Here is a 17,841-nt window from a genome sequence, read left to right on the forward strand (position 1 = left end):
AAACAATCTAAAGAAGCTTGTGGTATCTTTAGGCTTGAGCGACTCATGGGCCTCCCAATCCCCCCACCAAAACAAACAGTAAAAAAACTATATTGGGAGTGGGTAGAGGCCAAGATTTTGCTCAACCCAAATTGGGGTTCCTTAACGGACAAATCTTTTGAACACAAACTCCTTGTAAAGTTAGAGCCATTCCTGGACTTTATACAGACTCCTCGAGACAGAACCTTATTTTTGAAACTAAGATATGGCATTCTCCCTCTTAAAAATTTTATGGCGGGGTGGAAAGATAGGAGGGAAGAGGATTTGAAATGCCCAGGTTGCCCATGTCCGGAAGAATCTCTAGGCCATTTCTTTTTTGCATGTAAAGCATACAAGCAGGCCAGATATAAATGGTTGAAGCCAGTCTGTAGAACGCTAGGAGTTAGGGACCATAGATCAGCCCTTCGCATTATTCTAACCAACACTACTTGTATGTTTATTGTCTGCGGGGTTGCTAAATTTTTGGCTAGCGCCTGGATTATTCGGTCAAGGTTGTTGTCCCATTCTTGACCAGATCATGACTCAGTATGAATTTTAATTATGATATTTCCCCTTTAGTTTTAATCGTTTGTAATGATGCAATGTTTTTAGGAGGAACTGTAATACTCGAAACTTTTGTATGTATTTTTTAAGTTTGTACTTTTATGATACATGTATCGAATAAAGTATTACAACAGTAAAGGGGCATCTGTTAAAATTGTTTAATATGCTTTAATAGGCTTCCAGAGAGGTGTGGATATTTAAAATCATACAAAAAAAACATTACAAATACAAAGTTAAAAAGCTTTTTAAAACACAACATGGGGATAATGTATATCCACAAATGCAGCTGCTGCAGCAACTCTGAGTTGTCCTGTGTTTCGCAACCCAAAATTGCTAGGCCTGAGAACACCAGACTCAGCTTTACTTGGTGTGAATCTGCACCCAGATAAACCAAGACTGGGAGCAGGCACAGTCCAGCCTACTGTCCACTCCCTCAAGCAATTTGGAAAAAGAAAGAATAAGACGACAAACCTTTTGCATTCGTGCATCAGGATCAGGAACAACATCTGCTATCCATCAGGGCTGCCACAATGCTCCTCCAATTTAGATGTAGCTGAATACACACTTCTCTAAATAGCACTACACCACAATGTGTTAACCATCCACAACCTAGCTACTACTCATTGACTTTATTCTTGTCTTTGATCATGTACAGCGCTCTGATGCCTTTCAGTCGTTTGTGCTATAAAAATACCACATACATACATATATAAATGGGGACAGCATGACTGTCCCAGTGAGGTCTTAATTGCTTCACTTCCAGATACCCTTCCCGCCCAACGCTGCTGACCCATAAAGCATCCCCCACCACATTTATTTGCCACATATTCAGGGCAGGTGGTAAGCAGCGCTAAACTCCTGATGATTGGGGGAAACCTGCCTTAAGGGCAATTCCAGATCATGCAAGTTATTCCTAGTTCAAGAGAGTCTAACAAGTTTTGTAATGGGCTAACTTTGTAATATAGGAAAGAAGCACCTATTGCAATGCTGCCCCTTTTGCGTGAGAATGCATCTCAGAGCTGTGGAGTGTCTGTACTATGAGAGACCAAAAGGATGGTGCTCTTCATAATAGGAATCCACCTTGGTATTTCCCACTGTCCCTACTGGTCAGCGCTGGATTGAGGGGCTCTCACATTAACATTAAAGACAAAGGGCCAGATTACGAGTCTGGTGGTCCTCGAACTGCAGGACTCCTGGAGGCACAGTAGTGGCGTATCCAGCCACTACCGTACCGGCGGTCCGAACGCCCGATTAACACTCAGGCAGTGGGACAGCATTAGGACCGCCAGCTTCGCTAGGGAACCACCATTCCCTGGCGTAGGAGCAGCGGTTAGAGGCCATAATATGCTTGCCGGGACCGCCACGGTCCCGGCAAGCAAATTACGAGCTTCCTCTCCGAAAGGCTTTTCTTGACAGTAGAACCGCCATAAAAAGCCTGATGGATAGGACAAAAGGAGGCCCTACGGGCCCCCTTGTGCCTCAGACATATGTGGATGCACATAGGGGAGGCATAACATGAGCCCCCCTGTGTGCATGCACAAAGGTTCCTGCACGGCATGGACTTTCGAATCCATGCTGTGCAGGAACTTTGTGAGGCGTTCCCATTGTGGTGTCCTTTTAAAAGTAAAGGGCACCACAGGGGGAACCGCCATGCCGCCCACCCACAAGACCACTGAAAAGCAGTAATCTGGTAGGCGGGAGGCGGCGACTTTCAGTGGAGCGGTGGCGCGACTGTTTCCGCCACCGCTCTGCTGTAAGGTCATAATTAAGCCCATAGTGTTTTGGAAGTCCCCGGCTTTACTCCTCACAATGCAGGCTGCAACGAGAATCAGAGCCTCATAAGGACAGCACAAGAAACCAATAATGATCAGGAATCATGAGGTCTCCCCAGTCCAGGGGCCCAAGAGCAGCAAGAGAGACAGATGCACTGGGAGTTGATCCAGTGAAAGGATGGGAAAAGAGAGAGGAAGGACCAAGGAGAATGAGAGAAAGAAAGCATGAATTGATGAAGGAGTCAACATGCATGAAGGGAGGTGACAGCATGCATGGTGCAAAATGCTGGCTGGAAATACCCCTACGAAAGATCTGGAGTTACAGGTAAAAAAACTATACCTTCTCTCGTAGGGGATTTCCATGAATAGTCATAAGCGTTGAACAGATTAGCAAGCCCATCCCTCTGAAGCGGTGAAGTCTACAGAAACCAAAAGATAGAAAAACAGCTAGGCAAAGAGATTTCTGAGGAACGCCTACACTACTTGAGCATCTGCACTACCATCTTTGTCAGGGAAGTAGTGCCTACTGAATCTGTGGACTGATCTCCATGTAGCCTCTTTGCAGCTGCCTGCCAAGTGGATATTTCTCATCAAGGCAGTAGTGGCTGCCTAGCCTCTAGTAGAGTGTGCTTTGTGTTTACCAGTGAGAGAATTAATAGCTAGCTCATAACAGCGCAGGAAGCAAAAGACAAACCACCTGGAGACTAACTGTTTGGAGTTAGCCAGACCTGTGCAAACTGGACCATAATTGATAAACAGCTGCTGCGAGTTGACAACAGATTGGATTTTATCCAGGTAGAATTTTAACACTCTCTTTACATCCAGCGAGTGGAGGGCTTTCTCCGCTGGAGAAGACGGTTTTAAAAGAAATTGAGTAAAGAGAGTTTGATTTATGTGAAAATCCGAGACCACCTTAGGTAGGAACATGGAATGGGTACACAACACTACTTTGGAAAAGTGGAAGACTGTGTATGGCTTTTGAGCACAAAGGTATTGTGACTCTACCTGCTGATGTTTTTGCCACAAGGAAGGCAGTATTCTAAGATGGTGAATAGGCTCAAAAGGCAGAAACATGGTGCGAGGAAGAACTATGTTCAGTTCCCATGGGGGAGAGGGACGTCTAACAGGAGGAAAAACCTTCTTTATCCCTTGCAGGAAATCTTTAATTACTGTAATCCTAAATGAAAGAGTTTTGTGAAAGACCTTTCCAGTATGCCATGTGTGTAGACAGGTGGACTTTGATGGAAGAGAACTGGAGGCCTGATTTACAAAGGTGTAACAAGTATGGGAGAATTACATGTTTGTAGGAGTCTAGCTTAGTAAATGGTGCACACTTATTAAGTGAAACACCTTGCACTAATCCAGACAACCCTTATGTGGATTTTAGTGGTCTTAAACAACCATAGAAGGTTTTTTAAGTGGTAGCTGTGGAGAGAAGCCTTTAGGCTCAGTCCAGAAGGAGTGTTAAGCAACTTGTTTTACCAGAACAAATCATGTAGTGTAGGTGAAACGAAAAAGAACCACAGAGTGTAGTTAATAAAATGGTTATATTTATTTATTATATACACTCACTAACACATTGGTATATCTTGTACCCGGATATATTAACACAATACACACAATATTTCAAAAGTAGAACAGGTAAGAAGCACCGGTACACAGTGGTCTCCAGGGGAGACCAAACCATATATTAAGAAAGTGGAATGCGAACTGCGACCAAGTAGAGCCTTGAACCAGAAGACTCAGAAGGTGTGGGGACTCAAGGAACCACCCAAGGTAAGTACCCAGGAACACAACTGAGGCCGTGTGCAGAGTGGAAACAATCCCGCGTACTCAATGTGAGTCATTGGGAAAGTCACGGTTGCAGTTTTCAAGTAGAAGGGCCCTTCCCAGTGGACACTGAGGAAACCCTGTGAAAGATGGGAGGTTGGAGAGTCACCCTCCCAGTGGATATCCCACGAACCAGTATACCTACACCAGGGAAGATTGGTTCATAAGTGCGAAATGACTTCTGAAACCGCTGTAGACCACAATTGAGGACTTCAGTGAAGATGTTGCTGGCGAAGAAGGTGAAAGAGTCTAGTGGAATCCAAGGATACATATTTGAAGAGAAGTACCTGCAACCAGAGGGGACACAGTCTATGCCACTCAGGAGTGACCAGGGGGCACAGAAGACCAATGAACATCGGTGACAGACGATGCAGGAGAGTTGTGACTCAGTTGTGAGGACCAGGCGACGCTGTGGAAGGTCAGGATCCATTCACGAGCTGTCCCATGTCAGAGCCAGGGTTTGGTGTCCGGCGGGAGCAGCAACATGTCTTGGCAGCAGCAACAGACGTGGAAAACGAAGAAGGTGCAGTGTTGAGACCAGCAAGGTATAAGGGACTCACCAAATGCAGGAGACTATGAGCAGGCCCCGAGCAAGCAGGGGAGCCCACTGCAGCCAAAGAAGGCCCTCAAGAGGACCCACAGGCAAAAAGCACAGGAAGAGGTCCTCGAGCAGCTCACCAAATATGCAGGCCCACTGTGCAGAGGATGCTGTGAGGACGAGATCTTGGCAAGAAGAGATGCTGGAGGCTAGAGGTTCTTGTCAACAAGCCTTGGCAGCGGCAAATTGATGCGTTGCACAGGGGTTCTGTTACATCAGTTCTGACAAGGGATACTGGCCTAAAACCTGCTGAGAGGACAGTGCAGGCCTGGAAGGAGTTGCAGAACCAGCAGCTGTGTTGCTGAGCTTTTCGGGGTCCATGGGACCTCAGGAGCAGGAGACCGGTCAGCCTGGTTGTGGTGCCTACAGATGCAGGGAAGAGACTCCTTCATTCCAAGTGAGATTACTTCGGGTGTCTTTGCTGCGCACAGGCCTAGAGAAGAACCAGGATGAGGCAAAGACACAGACGAGACAGAAGACTGGCAGGATAACAAGACCACGAGCAGCAGGAGTCTTCCTTGTTCCAGTCTTAGTTCCAGAGAAGTCCAACAAAGTCCAAGGTGCCCAGACGGCTGAAGTGGATTCGGAACTGAATTTTGTCCCACAACGAATCTGAAGAGCCACCCACAGGTAAGCCCTTGAGTACCCTAAGGAAAGGGTTAGGACGATTCAGTGGTCCCTCCCAAAGAAGGAACTGGACAGAGGGGAGGATACTTCCATGTCCTTTGTCCAGTTTTGCACCAGAGTGGGATCAAACAGCTCCTTGAACTAGTTTCAACTGGAGTATGCAAGGAGGGCACCAAATGTGCCCTTGAAACCAATCTGGTGGCGCTGGCAAGTGCTCACACCCCAGCCCAATACACTAAGAGTGTAGTGTGGGAGGTGGTAACACCTCTCTGTGACAGGAAAACTATTGTTCTACCTTCCCCTGCTCGAGCTCAGCTCAGCAGGAGGGCAGAATCGTGTCTGTGGTCAGCAGCAGAACTAGCTTGCTGTTAGACCCTGAAAGGATGGTAACGCTGCATAAAAGTCGTGTGGTTTTCCCGAAAGCTAGCCTTAATTATGCATGAAGATTCCCAGAATCACAGCAGGTTTACCATCTTCTGAACACAATACAGCAAGTTAGAATCCCCTGAGGATTCCTTTTGGGTATATATGCACCATATCTTTGCCAGGGCAGGCAGAGGAGAAAGACTTCAATTCTGATGACTGACGTAAGACGCTGAGGTTCCTGCATGCAAACACTCCAGCTCACAGTGGTCTGACACCCCTCAAGGGGTGTCTATCTCGAGACCAAGACGGGGTCCCACAGTCTCTCACTTAAGGCAATAGGGTTGTCTTCAGCCTAGGGGGATACTTGGCTCTACACCTACATACATGTTAGGTACACTTAGATACATCTAGTTAGGGTTGCATCGTAGGAGTACGCATTATTATTGTCATGTATTTTTTATGTTTGCATATATTCATCGGTTTAGTACTATGGTAGGAATCTACCATCTATTTGGTGCGTATAATCATGTATATCTGTTTCTGTCCTATGGTTGTTTAAGCACACCTATTTTACACTAGAATGATGCTGGTACCATAAATACTTATTGAAAACATACCCACTGTTTATTCTGTGTTTCTCTTCGAGACAAAGTGAGCACGAGTGACTGAGCGAAAAGTATTATACTGTTTCCACGATCCCTGATGGGACAAGGTTGTCATGTTCGATAGTTGCCCAGAACTATTCTCTCCTTGGTAAGAGGAGTTAACAGTGGCACTGTGAGCAAACTGGTATACAGGTGACACACTCAGTGGGGGTGTCTGGAATCTATCTGGACACCAATCCCACAGTCTATGTTGTCTAAACGCGCAGATCCTATATAGGTTTATAAAAACTACACAAAATGGCATCCAACATTGCTTTGGTTCTTATTTAACGGTCAAAACTGAGTAGTTCAGTCGTGCTTTCTCAGAGACCCCTACTCACATTTACCCAGAGACGTCAGAAGTGGGAAGGGAAAATCAGCCACAGTTGAGTAGGCATATCCTCTGTATTGACTGTAGGTTTATTCAAGCTTGAAGGACATATAGTTCCTATTGTGCATAAAACCTCATCTCAGTTCCCTGAAATTTTTTCAGCAATGGCTGACGGAGACCTCACACTGCGTGCGAATGTAGTGGAGGAAGAAAATGTCAGAACAGCCCTCACTTTAAAACTAGCATACTATGGAGTCACAGAGAGGGGAGGGACAGTAACATTCATGATTGAGGCACACAAATCATATAGAACTGAGGTATTCTATTAATGAGTTAAATCCCCACAAGCAGATGCACACACAAATACATTTCAGTTGTACATAATAATGCTGCAGCCCATGGGAGAACTCTGGTGTATCTCTGCCCTGGATACCTGAGTACCATTTACAAGGGACTAAGAAATGTATACCAGTGGCCAATTAGGAAGGTACCAAAGTACATACCTTAGTCCAATTTAGGGAAAGCACAGTGACTGGGGTCCTAATTAGCAGGATCCCAGTCTGACTAGTGAGAAAACAGAATAACACCATCAAAAAGTGGGGGTAACCATGAAAGCAGATCCTGCTTTCCTACAATCCTCCGGCCAAGATGTGGGATCGATCTGCCTGGAACAGCACCAAATGCAAAACCTCCTCCATTTAAAGGCATACGCAGATCACATAGATGAACGCTTTGCTTCCTGTAGAATGTCCAAACAGTGCTGACGTAGGTTAAGATGGCCATACTGCACTATCTCTGGAGCCATGCTGCCAAACTTCAGGAGAGGAGGTCGGGTGTAATAGTTGACCTCTGAACTACGTGAGAAGTTCTGGCCTGCATGGCAGACTTAGATGTGGACAGAGCGACCGGCGAAGCACGTCTGGAAACCACAGCTGCCTCAGTCACTCTGGTGTGATGAAGATCATCTTGTCTATCGTGGTTGAAAGCTTGTACAGCACTGCCCAGGATCGGAGGTATTGGTGTAAAAGTGTAAAGAAATGTGTTGGACCAGTCAAACCAAAGGGCATTTCCCAACAACCTTGGATGGTAAAACCTGGTGGCCAAGTCGCTGCATTTTTTGATTTCTGCTGTGGCTAAAAGGTATGCAGAGGGTGTGCCCCATGAGCTGAATATACCTTGTACAACCTCTTTGTTCAGCACCCATTCGTGGTTTTGGTTGAGAGCCCTAATGAGCGCGTCTGCCTGGACATTCTGCCTGGACATTCTGAACATCTTGCAGGTGATCTTCAGTTTTCTGGTGGGGAGTCAGTGCCAGATCATTTGAGCTGTTTGTGACAGGGCTTTGGACCGTGTTACCCCCAGCTTGTTCAAGTATTACATGGTGGTTGTATTGTCCGCAACAAGCAAGGTGTTGGTCGTGAATGAAGGACGAAACATCTCGACTTCCAGGTGAACTGAACGGAGGTCGATGGGGTTGATGTAGTATGTAGGACCATATTTCTTGTATTTGCAGGTGACCCATGTTGGCTCCCAACCCGAGCAGAAAGGCATCTGTTCCAATGGTCTGTTTTGGGTCTTATTGGTGAAAAGGCATTTCTTTCAGTAGATGTTATGGAGGAACACCACCACTGGGTGATCAGGCAGCAAAAGTGGATAGGGTGATCTTGTCCTCCTTCTGCCCTGAGAACTGTCCACTGAACCGCCTAGCACTCCTGGAGAGGGTACATGTGGAGGTGAGCATTGGGAGTCAGAAATATGGAGGAGGCCATCAAGCTGAAGAGCGAGGAGACTATGCGGACAGTTAGTCGGTCTATCACACTTTTCCTGTAGTGCGTCAAAGGTAGCTCCTAAATAGTGCAACATATGGACTGGTGTTGACATGAAGTTTTGAAAATTGACGTGAAGACCCAACCAATGTTGGATATGCAATTGGGCTTTTGGGAAGGAGGGTGTTAGCCTGTTGTCCAGATAAGGATAGAGCAAGATCCTGTGTTTTCACAGATGTGCTGCCACCACAGTATGGCATTTGGAAAATGTCCTGGGTGCTGACTTGAGCTCAAACTGTAGTGGGTCTGTCCCAAGTCAAATCTGAGGAATTTCCACTGCAACTTTGTGATGGAAATCTGAAAATAAGCATTGTGCAGGTCCATTGAGCAAAGCCAGTCTCCCTTTTTAAGTTGAGGGTATATTTGATGTAACACCAGCACCCTGTACGTTTCCTTTCGGATTCATTTGTTTGGGATTCGGAGGTCGAGAATGGGTCTGAACTCTTGCTTGCCCTTCTTAGGCACAAGGAAGTACCTGGAGTAAATACCCTGTCCTCATTGGTTTTGGGAGACAGATTCCACCGCTTTCTCGTGACACAGAGTGTTGACTTCCTCCTGTAGAAGGTCAAGGCGAGACATGGATGACCTCAGTGGAATACCTGGTGGTGGGGCAGTGAATCTGAGAAAATAGCAATTTTTTACAATATTCAAGACCCAGGCGTCTGTTGTTATGCATTGCCACCCTACCAGGTAATTTACGGTGCTTCCCCCTACCGGAGTGGGTAATGGGAGAGGGGGAAGAAAGAATTCTGGTTTTTGGTGCCGTAGGTTGTTGGCTCCCTTGGTTACCTTGCTGTGTAGCACAACCCCTCTGATGCATGTTCTGAGGCTGGTAGGACCTTTGATACTGTTGTGATCTACTGGACTGCCAGTGAGCGGTTTGAACCCTCTGCGAAAGGAAACGCCAGTGGTAGGGTCGTAACGAACAGTGCTGTTCTTTTGATTCCTCTAGCGCTACTACTTTCAAAATATCCATCCCTGTCTTCTTCCTCGCCATTTCGTCATTGGCGTGCGAGCCGAACAGAGTAGAGCCCAAAAAAGGTAAGTTCTGAAGACATAACTGAACATCAGTCTTCAGTGATCTCAGTCAGAACCATGCATGTCTGCATAAGGAGACCCCCATGACAGTAACTGTGGGCGGCTAGAATCGACAAATCCGCTGCCGCACTGATGATCTGGCTAGAGACTATGGCTCCCTCCTGGACGATTTCCAGGAAATCCTTCCAGTGTTCTTTTGGAAGGTGATCAGGAAAGTGGAGAATGGAATCCCACAAGGCTCGATCGTATCTTCCTATGAGGGCTGGGGCCCTGACCGCTTTCATAGATGTAACCACCATGTTGCAGACACTGTGGCCCGAGTCAAACCTTTTGCTGTCCTGATCCAGGAGAGAAACAGCTGATGGAGACATGGCATGAGATTTGGATCTTGCTACGGAGGGCGGTATTTCTTCTGGAGGGTGCCGACTTTGCTACAGCTGAAGTGAGGAAAATTCCATGGCTGGCTCAAGGAGACCCGGCACTACTAGTAGTAAAGGTTTTGAGGCCGTGGGTTGGTGAAGTGTTTCAAAGATCACCAACGTCGATGGGAGTGGGAACCGCCATAGGTATCTCAAACCAGAACCTTCTGAAAAGTGTTGATGTCATCAATTGGAGAGGACCCAGGTTGAGATGAGTTTGACAAGGTAGGAGGAGAGTCCCTGGTGGAAGAGGACGTATCCCCATGGCGATGACGGTGGCAATGTGATCTTGATCTGTGATGAGATCTGTGATGCGAACGAGAGTGTTGTGATCTAGTAGGTGACCGTCCAGGAGAATGGTGACCATGGTGAGAGCAATAGTGTATCCTTGAGCTCGATCTCCAAGGAACTGGTGTGATAGGAACCTGCTGCACCGCAGGAGGTGGAATCAAAGGTGCTGATGGCGGTAAAACTGGTGTTTGAGTGACCAGAAGAGGAGGAGAAGTTTGTAGTGCTAGAGGCGGAGGAACTGCCAGAGCCAGTGAGCCAGTGCGAGAAGATACCGGAATGGGATAAGAGGATCAGGCCTTGGCGTAGTTCTTAAAGTTTTGCTACGCAAAACTACTCGAAGTTACAAAAAAACTCTGTGAAGTTCTGCAAGTTTATGCTGGTATTCCTGCCACTCGGGTAGAAATTCTACCCGAGCGACAGCTGGTGCTCGCGAACTTATCGTTCGCGATCATGAACTTGCCGCTCGCAAACTTACCGTTCACGATCGCAAGTGTGGAAAAAACTCCACTGCACATCGCGAGTGGAGTTTTCTGCACTCTGCAATCTCTGAGGAGTGCTATGTGCAAAAAACTCTGCAAACTCCGTGAACGGAGCGAAGTTCACCACCCAGGCCTAAAGCGGCTACTTCTACCATAAATGGAGACCTGGAGTGAGAATCGGATGATGATTGGATTCTCTTCTTTTGGTGGGTTTCCGTGGTCTCCTCGAGATCGATGACCTTCTCGACATCTACTTGTCGCCGACTCGTTTTCGACGTTGATCTGCTTCTCGAAATTGACCCATGTCAATGTAGGCTCGATCTTGATGCCGACTGGCTTCTTGATGTCAACCACTCTCTTGGGCGTTTGGATCTCGACCGCCTACCTCTCAGCGACGGGGAGTCAGAATCCCCTGACGTCGCTGTATCTCTTGACGTCGGTTGGTGGTGTGAAGCAGGTCTTGACGTCCCTTTTACGTCGAGCATCAACTCTTATGTGGCGTCGAGCCAGTCAATGATGGCAAGCAAGTAAACGCCATACCTCCTCTCGACGTCGACAGCTTCAACATCAACCGAGACCGATAGCATTTTCATCTGGAAAAACGCCTCTCCGACCACCCAAAACCACTACATGCAGAGGGAAGAGCTTTGGTGGAAGAACTACATCCCCCTCACTCAGAGGTCCCACTGGCTTCTTGCTATTTTTTTTCTTCCCCTCCCTGTAGGCAACATTTCTCCCTGTCACGCAGGGTTCGTCTGGAGAAGGTCTTGCAGGTGTCACAGGAAGCAGGAAGGTGAAAAGATGGTAGACGGATGATAAAGACCTCATGGGGGTCTGTTTTGGCCTGTTTCATGCTACAGCAAGGACATTTGTCGAATAGAGAAGGAATTTTTGGACAGACAAAAATACCCTTTTCCTGTCAGGAAATCACTTACTCAATAGAGAAAGACAAAAGATGTTGAGTGAAGCAAAAAACACTGAACTTTAAAGTACTATTTTAAAAATAAAACCTAAAAAGGTCAAGTTCTATGCTTCAAGGATCCTGTCAGCAGGAGCCAAAAAAAAGAACTGAGGTAACTGCCTCAGGCTAAGCATGATAGGATATTGGTAATCTTACTGTTCTTAAAGCCAGTGTCCTTGTTCTTTACCTATAATGGCAGTCTATGGGCTACATTGCCCTGCACTTCTTCACCTCAGTTTCTCTCTTACCAAAATGGTTTGTGAAGGTTCTCTTACTGTGCTCTTACAAATGTATTTATGCATTAAGTGTATATTTCCTTGGAGTCTCTCATTTTGCCCCTTCAAGATGAAGAATTCTGGGCACCGTACTCTTGTCCTTTAGGCTGTATTATGACTTTCTTAAATGACTTTTCAAATCTTTCCTGAAGAAAGGCGAATTTCAGCATTCAAGAAGATATATTGGAAAAGGTGCTCCAGGGTACCCCGCAGGTGGACCCTGTAGCACGCTTATGACTATACATGGAAATCCCCTATGAGAAAAGCAATCAATATTATCGATGGACTTAGGATAAAAGGCTGTGATTGGGAAAGGATATAGGCTAAAGTCAGGAGGCAAGATGGACTGTGGGGTGGGGATAGGCATAGCAGAGAGGAAGAGGAAGGAATAGAAGTGGGATCATTTTTATAGAAGAGACAATTAATGGAGAGAACTAAACGGGGAAGACAGGGTGGATGCTGGAGAAACGATGAATGTGATTATGATTAGAGTTGAGAGGATTTATGTTGGGAGAAAAAATTGCTGGAAAAGGGAGAGGATGCACATAGAACAGAGAAGTTCACTGGAGAAGAGCGGATGGTTTTGAAGAGAGTAAATTAAACATGTGTCAGTTTTAGGACAAAGAGGAGCACCACCACCACTAAATCAAAAGAATTCTATTTAATTACCAATAGGTCTTGGAGGCTTCAGACTCACCGCGCTAACAAAAAATTTAACAGCCTCTTTAAATTCTAAGAAAGTCTCTTGTGGCACACTTCGAGATCCATCCACAAGAATATAGATATTCAGGGTCCCGTTTTTCTGAATGACAACTCTGCGCCCAAGGTTTTCTGTGGGAAAGAGATAAAAGGTTAACCAATAACTGGTAGTTTTAACAGTGCCTCCTTTTATGTTGAAACATACTTTCATGATTTAAAATCCTCTTCATTCATCTTAGTATAACTCTAAAGGTGATATACGTGAGTGCGGGACCCATGTGTCTGCAGTACTGGAAAGCCTAATGTGGTCTTTATGAGGGTGGAACTCAAGATGCTGCACTACTGGAGAGCTCAGCTTGGTGTCAGTGAGGACATGATCCATGAGTCAGTATTTTCATGTCACTAAATCGGCCATTACTGAGTGTGGAGCCCACAATGTGTTACTTACCTGCAGCTCAACCCAATGTTACTTTGTGTGGGGCCCACAAGCCTTTACTTTCATATAGCACAAACTTGTGTTACTGAGTGTAGGGACAAAACAGCTGTAGTATCATGTGCAGGAGGCCCATGAGGCTGTACTTCCATGTAGCTTAACCTGTTATCAGCAAGGGGAATAGTGGTGGTGATTGAGCAATTGCCCACAGGAAAAACTCCAGAGCTGGATGGCCATCCATTGAGTTCTATGCAGCTTATAAGACAAGGCTTGCACTGCTGCTTCTAACTGTAAACTAGGAACATATGATATAAAACTACAACCGGACACATTGCGACAGGTGGTGATAATGGTACTTCATAAATATGGGAAAGATCCCACGGATGTAAGACCATACCATCTGTTATCCCTCCTCAATACAGATGGGAAGATACTGGGCAAGCTCTTAGCCATTAGGATACAGGGGTTCCTAAAGGATCTGGCATTTCTAAATCAATGTGGATTTATCTCCAGGAGATACAGGCCACACTCTTATGTCAACTCTTCCATGTTATTGATCCAGAAAAGCAGGTAAACACTCCTCCTGTTATATTATGCACAGATATAGAAAAAGTATTTTAAACTATCACATGGCAATATCTGTTTGCAGTGATGCAAAAGATGTGGTTTGGCCCTAACATATTGCACTGATTAAAACTCTTATATTAAAAGGAACAATTAATAGACGGAATGCTGAACAATGTCAAACATTCACCCCCAGTACAGAGATCTGGGCCTTAATTCATCGTTTGTTTGCACAGCATGACATTCCAGTTTGGACCAAGCCATATGTATATGAGTCTTGACCCGGCTCCTCATGGGAACAGTCCAGTCCGAACTGCCAGACCAGGCCCTCTCTGGACCAGAAACAAGCATCCTGGGACCAGTTTGGGGATATCATCCCTCATCAGCCAGGCTAGTTTCACTCCATCAGCATGGAGAGCACAGGCTCACATCTGGGCATACCCGTCCCACTCGGGGAGACAAATGCAAAAAGAACAGTTGATGGACAGAATGCTTAACTATGTCAAACATTCGCCCCAATACTTAGATCTGGGCCTAAACCCATCGTTTTTTTGCTCATCCTGCCATTCCACTATGGACCAAGCCATATGCAAACCAGTCTTGACCCTGCTCCCCATGGGAATGTTGGAATGGGTGAATACAATGTAAATAAATACCATGATATGTGCAGGCCCATCATCAGTAATACCAATAAAGGCAATATCAATGTATGCCACAAACTGTGCCCGTAGGACCATGCCAAAACCTGCCAAGATATTATCAATGTATGTCATACCTGTACCCGCACAATGGCGCCGACAAAGGCAATAACTAGACCAGTGTATTCCATAATCCATGCACAAATGACAATACTGTTGCAAGTAAAAAAAATAATCAATGTGCATTATGACTTAAGCAAACTTAACCATGTCAATATCAGTAATAACAATGTCAATGTATGCTATGACAACTGTATGAACAATGTTAAAGATGTTGATAGAAATTATACCAGTGACTGTCATATTAGTTTTAGGAGTATCAATGACCTCGAATCATTGCTGTTGGATTCACCCAAGGTAACCTCCCCATCAACCCAAAGTTAGAGCTATGTGGTTAGACAAGTCCTATGACCCACAACCCCGCCTATCGAATGCCAGGACACATGTGGAATCTTTCATAACCTAAAGACAAATGCATACCGATGCAAAACCCTGATCGATCCCACAGATAGATAGTTGCACCACAAACCAGTCTGAGGAAATTGTCCCAAATAAAACACGTTTAGCCAAGTGGTCGAATTCCTCAAAATACCACAAACCAAGCACTACACAGAGATAAAATGGGTAAAATATATGAGCAAGGGGACAGAGCTGGAAAATTGCTGGCATGGCAAGATAAAAGGGATCAAGCTAATCGATTGGTTTTAGAACTGACGACAGACACTGGTGTGTCGGTCTCCGATACGCAATTAATTGCAAATGAATTTGCCAACTATTACAAACAAATATATGATTCGCACACTACCCTCTCCCAGGATGAATCGGCAGCTCTCCTGTCAGAAATGACATTGCCAACACTAACAAAAGAAGATAACGCTCTACTAGAGAGTGACCTTTCAAGTGACAAGGTGGCACAAGCCATCTGAGGGTTACAATCCAGAAAGGCAATGGGCTCAAACGGCCTTCCGATAGAGCTCCATAAGTTAAAGCCAGCTAAGATAGCCCCATACCTTAAGGGTATGTATGAGGAGTGCCGAGAGACGGGTAGGCTTCCCCAGGATGAGCGACTCGCCACATTGGTGGTTATACATAAAGATGGAAAGCCCAAAAATAAAGGTTCATCATACAAACCCATCTCGTTACTGAACGCAAAAGCCAAGATACTGGCAAAACTGTTGGCCACACGACTAATTGGAGTTATTACCAAATTGGTTCACCCTGATCAATTAGGGTTTATGTCCGCCAGATATACCTCCATGAATCTCGCCGATTGCACAGGGTGATGGGACGAATTGATACACTGAGGAAGGATACAGTGGTGATGTCATTAGGTGCCACCATGACATTTGACACAATTGAATGGCCATACCTCTTTGCCGTATTACGAATGCTGGGGTTCGGCCCTAACTTCATCAGCTGGATAAAACTGCTATACCCTGAACCAATGGCACAAGTAGTGGTCAAGAACAAGAAGTCAGAAACCTTTCTTCTCAGTAGAGGGACAAGACAGGGATGCCCCCCATTGCTCTTCGAATTAACGCTGGAACCCTTGGCGATGTGGATTCGCAAGGATCCCATCATAAGGGGTCTGTAATGGTCGGCGAGCTGGAAGGACTGCATCTTCCTCTAAGCAGATCATATTTTACTATATTTGGCATTACCCTGAGCTTCAATCCACAGGGTCCTTAACATATTCACTAATTTTGGTAAATACTCAGGGTACACGATCATTTGGACTAAGTCGCTGGTCTTTGTAGAAAGGGGGAAGTTTCCGCCCCCTGCCTAGAGGTTACACAGCAATGAAGGCGATGGATGGCTTTAGATACCTTGGCATATACATCACCAAAGATCCCAAACTATTCTATACATATAATCTCCTGCCTCCCCTACAGTGAAGTAAAAATGATGTGTAACACTAGAGGGCCCTCCCACTATCCCTGTTAGGAAGAGCAGCACTGTTTAAAATGATGTCATGACCTTGTTTCTTATATGTTCTGCATAATTCACCTCACCCAGTTCCATCAAAATACTTTGTGGCAGTAGAGGCAGAACAGCGGATGCTGTTGTGGACCTCGGGACAACCTAGAATATCATTTGTGAAGCTGGTGAGGGGATAGTATGACGGTGGGATAGGACTCCCAGATATCAAGAAATATTACTGTGCTGCTCAAATGGTCATGTATCTGCCCCAGGATGACCTTGCGTATCAAATGGACGGATGGCTGCTACCGGGAGGATTCTATGTTAGGGCGCTCTATTCTAAGCCAGCTAAACTGTGCCTGACTGGGCCCACGGCACATACAGTTCATATATGGCATACTGTACACAAGAGTTTGGGATGGGTCTGTAGACTTACACTAGCCACCCTTCTATGGGACTCGAAACGATTGGGCACCCTGAGGAAAACGAAGGGATTTGAAAAATGGGACAATATAGGTTTATCTCGAGTGGGAGACCTATGGAAGAGTGGAGAAGTGATGACTTTTTTCACAACTACAATGTGAATATAAACTGGCAGATACAGAACAATAGGTATTTGCAGGTGAGACATGCCCTCCAAGCAAACATCCCCATGGGGGAGACACTCCCCGAGGCATCAGCATTGGAGGATCGACTTCTAAATGAATATATGCCCAAAAAAGCATTATTAATGAAATATCGTAAATTAGTTAATCATACCCCTGACCCTCTCACACAACTGTGTAGGAAATGGGAAGATGATCTGTTGGAATTAAAGGAGGAGGATTGGTTGGAGGCATTGGCTTCACCCACAGAGGTTTCAATCTCATCCAGACTTAGTGAAATACAAAATACTACATAGGATATATCTATCGAGACATGCACTGCTAAAGATGGGGTATGAGGTGGATGCCCTTTGTAGACTTCAATGTGGATAGGAGGGTACATTCCTCCACATACTCTAGGACTGGGCTTGTCCCTTGATGCCAAACGATGTTCATTGAATATTGGGGAGCCATCAGATTTAAATAGCAAAGAGAGAAAATGGGTGACCTTGGGGTAGATGGTTGCTAAAAGCTAGACCCTGAGGGGCACAAGAGGTCCCAACTGCATGGAAATAAAACATGGACTGGTGTATGTTCAGAGAAAAAACAGGTTTATGTCTCCAGAGGATGCCCGAAAAAATAGATACAAATCAAGGAAAAATGGATTTTGTACAGAGTTGTGTCCTTCATAAGTGAGCAGAAAAACAAAAATGTAGTAATGGTAAACACAATGTATTCCAGATGCTTCCAGAGACCCGGGGCCGCTTAGACGCCTCTCCGATCTACAAGCCCAATACAAACACTTGGTGACGGGCGAAGCTAAGACACAAGCTCTGGCGACTCTCCACTGCATCTACGATATGGGGGATAAATCCGCGAGGTTACTAGCGTGGCTAAGCAGGAG

General features: G+C 45.6%; 1 protein-coding gene across 2 annotated transcripts in view; it reads right to left on the reverse strand.

The window, feature by feature from the left end:
- The window catches only part of C2 (complement C2), a 482,116-nt gene that overhangs the window by 309,579 nt on the left and 154,696 nt on the right, over positions 1-17,841 (reverse strand). For both annotated transcript variants that reach the window (XM_086924577.1, XM_086924578.1), the window contains one exon: positions 12,737-12,870. In XM_086924577.1, the coding sequence (XP_086780703.1) occupies positions 12,737-12,870 (134 nt within the window). The remainder of the gene's footprint in view (positions 1-12,736; positions 12,871-17,841) is intronic.

Source organism: Lissotriton vulgaris, chromosome 5 (genome assembly GCF_964263255.1).
Source record: "Lissotriton vulgaris chromosome 5, aLisVul1.2, whole genome shotgun sequence".
NCBI lineage: Eukaryota > Metazoa > Chordata > Amphibia > Caudata > Salamandridae > Lissotriton > Lissotriton vulgaris.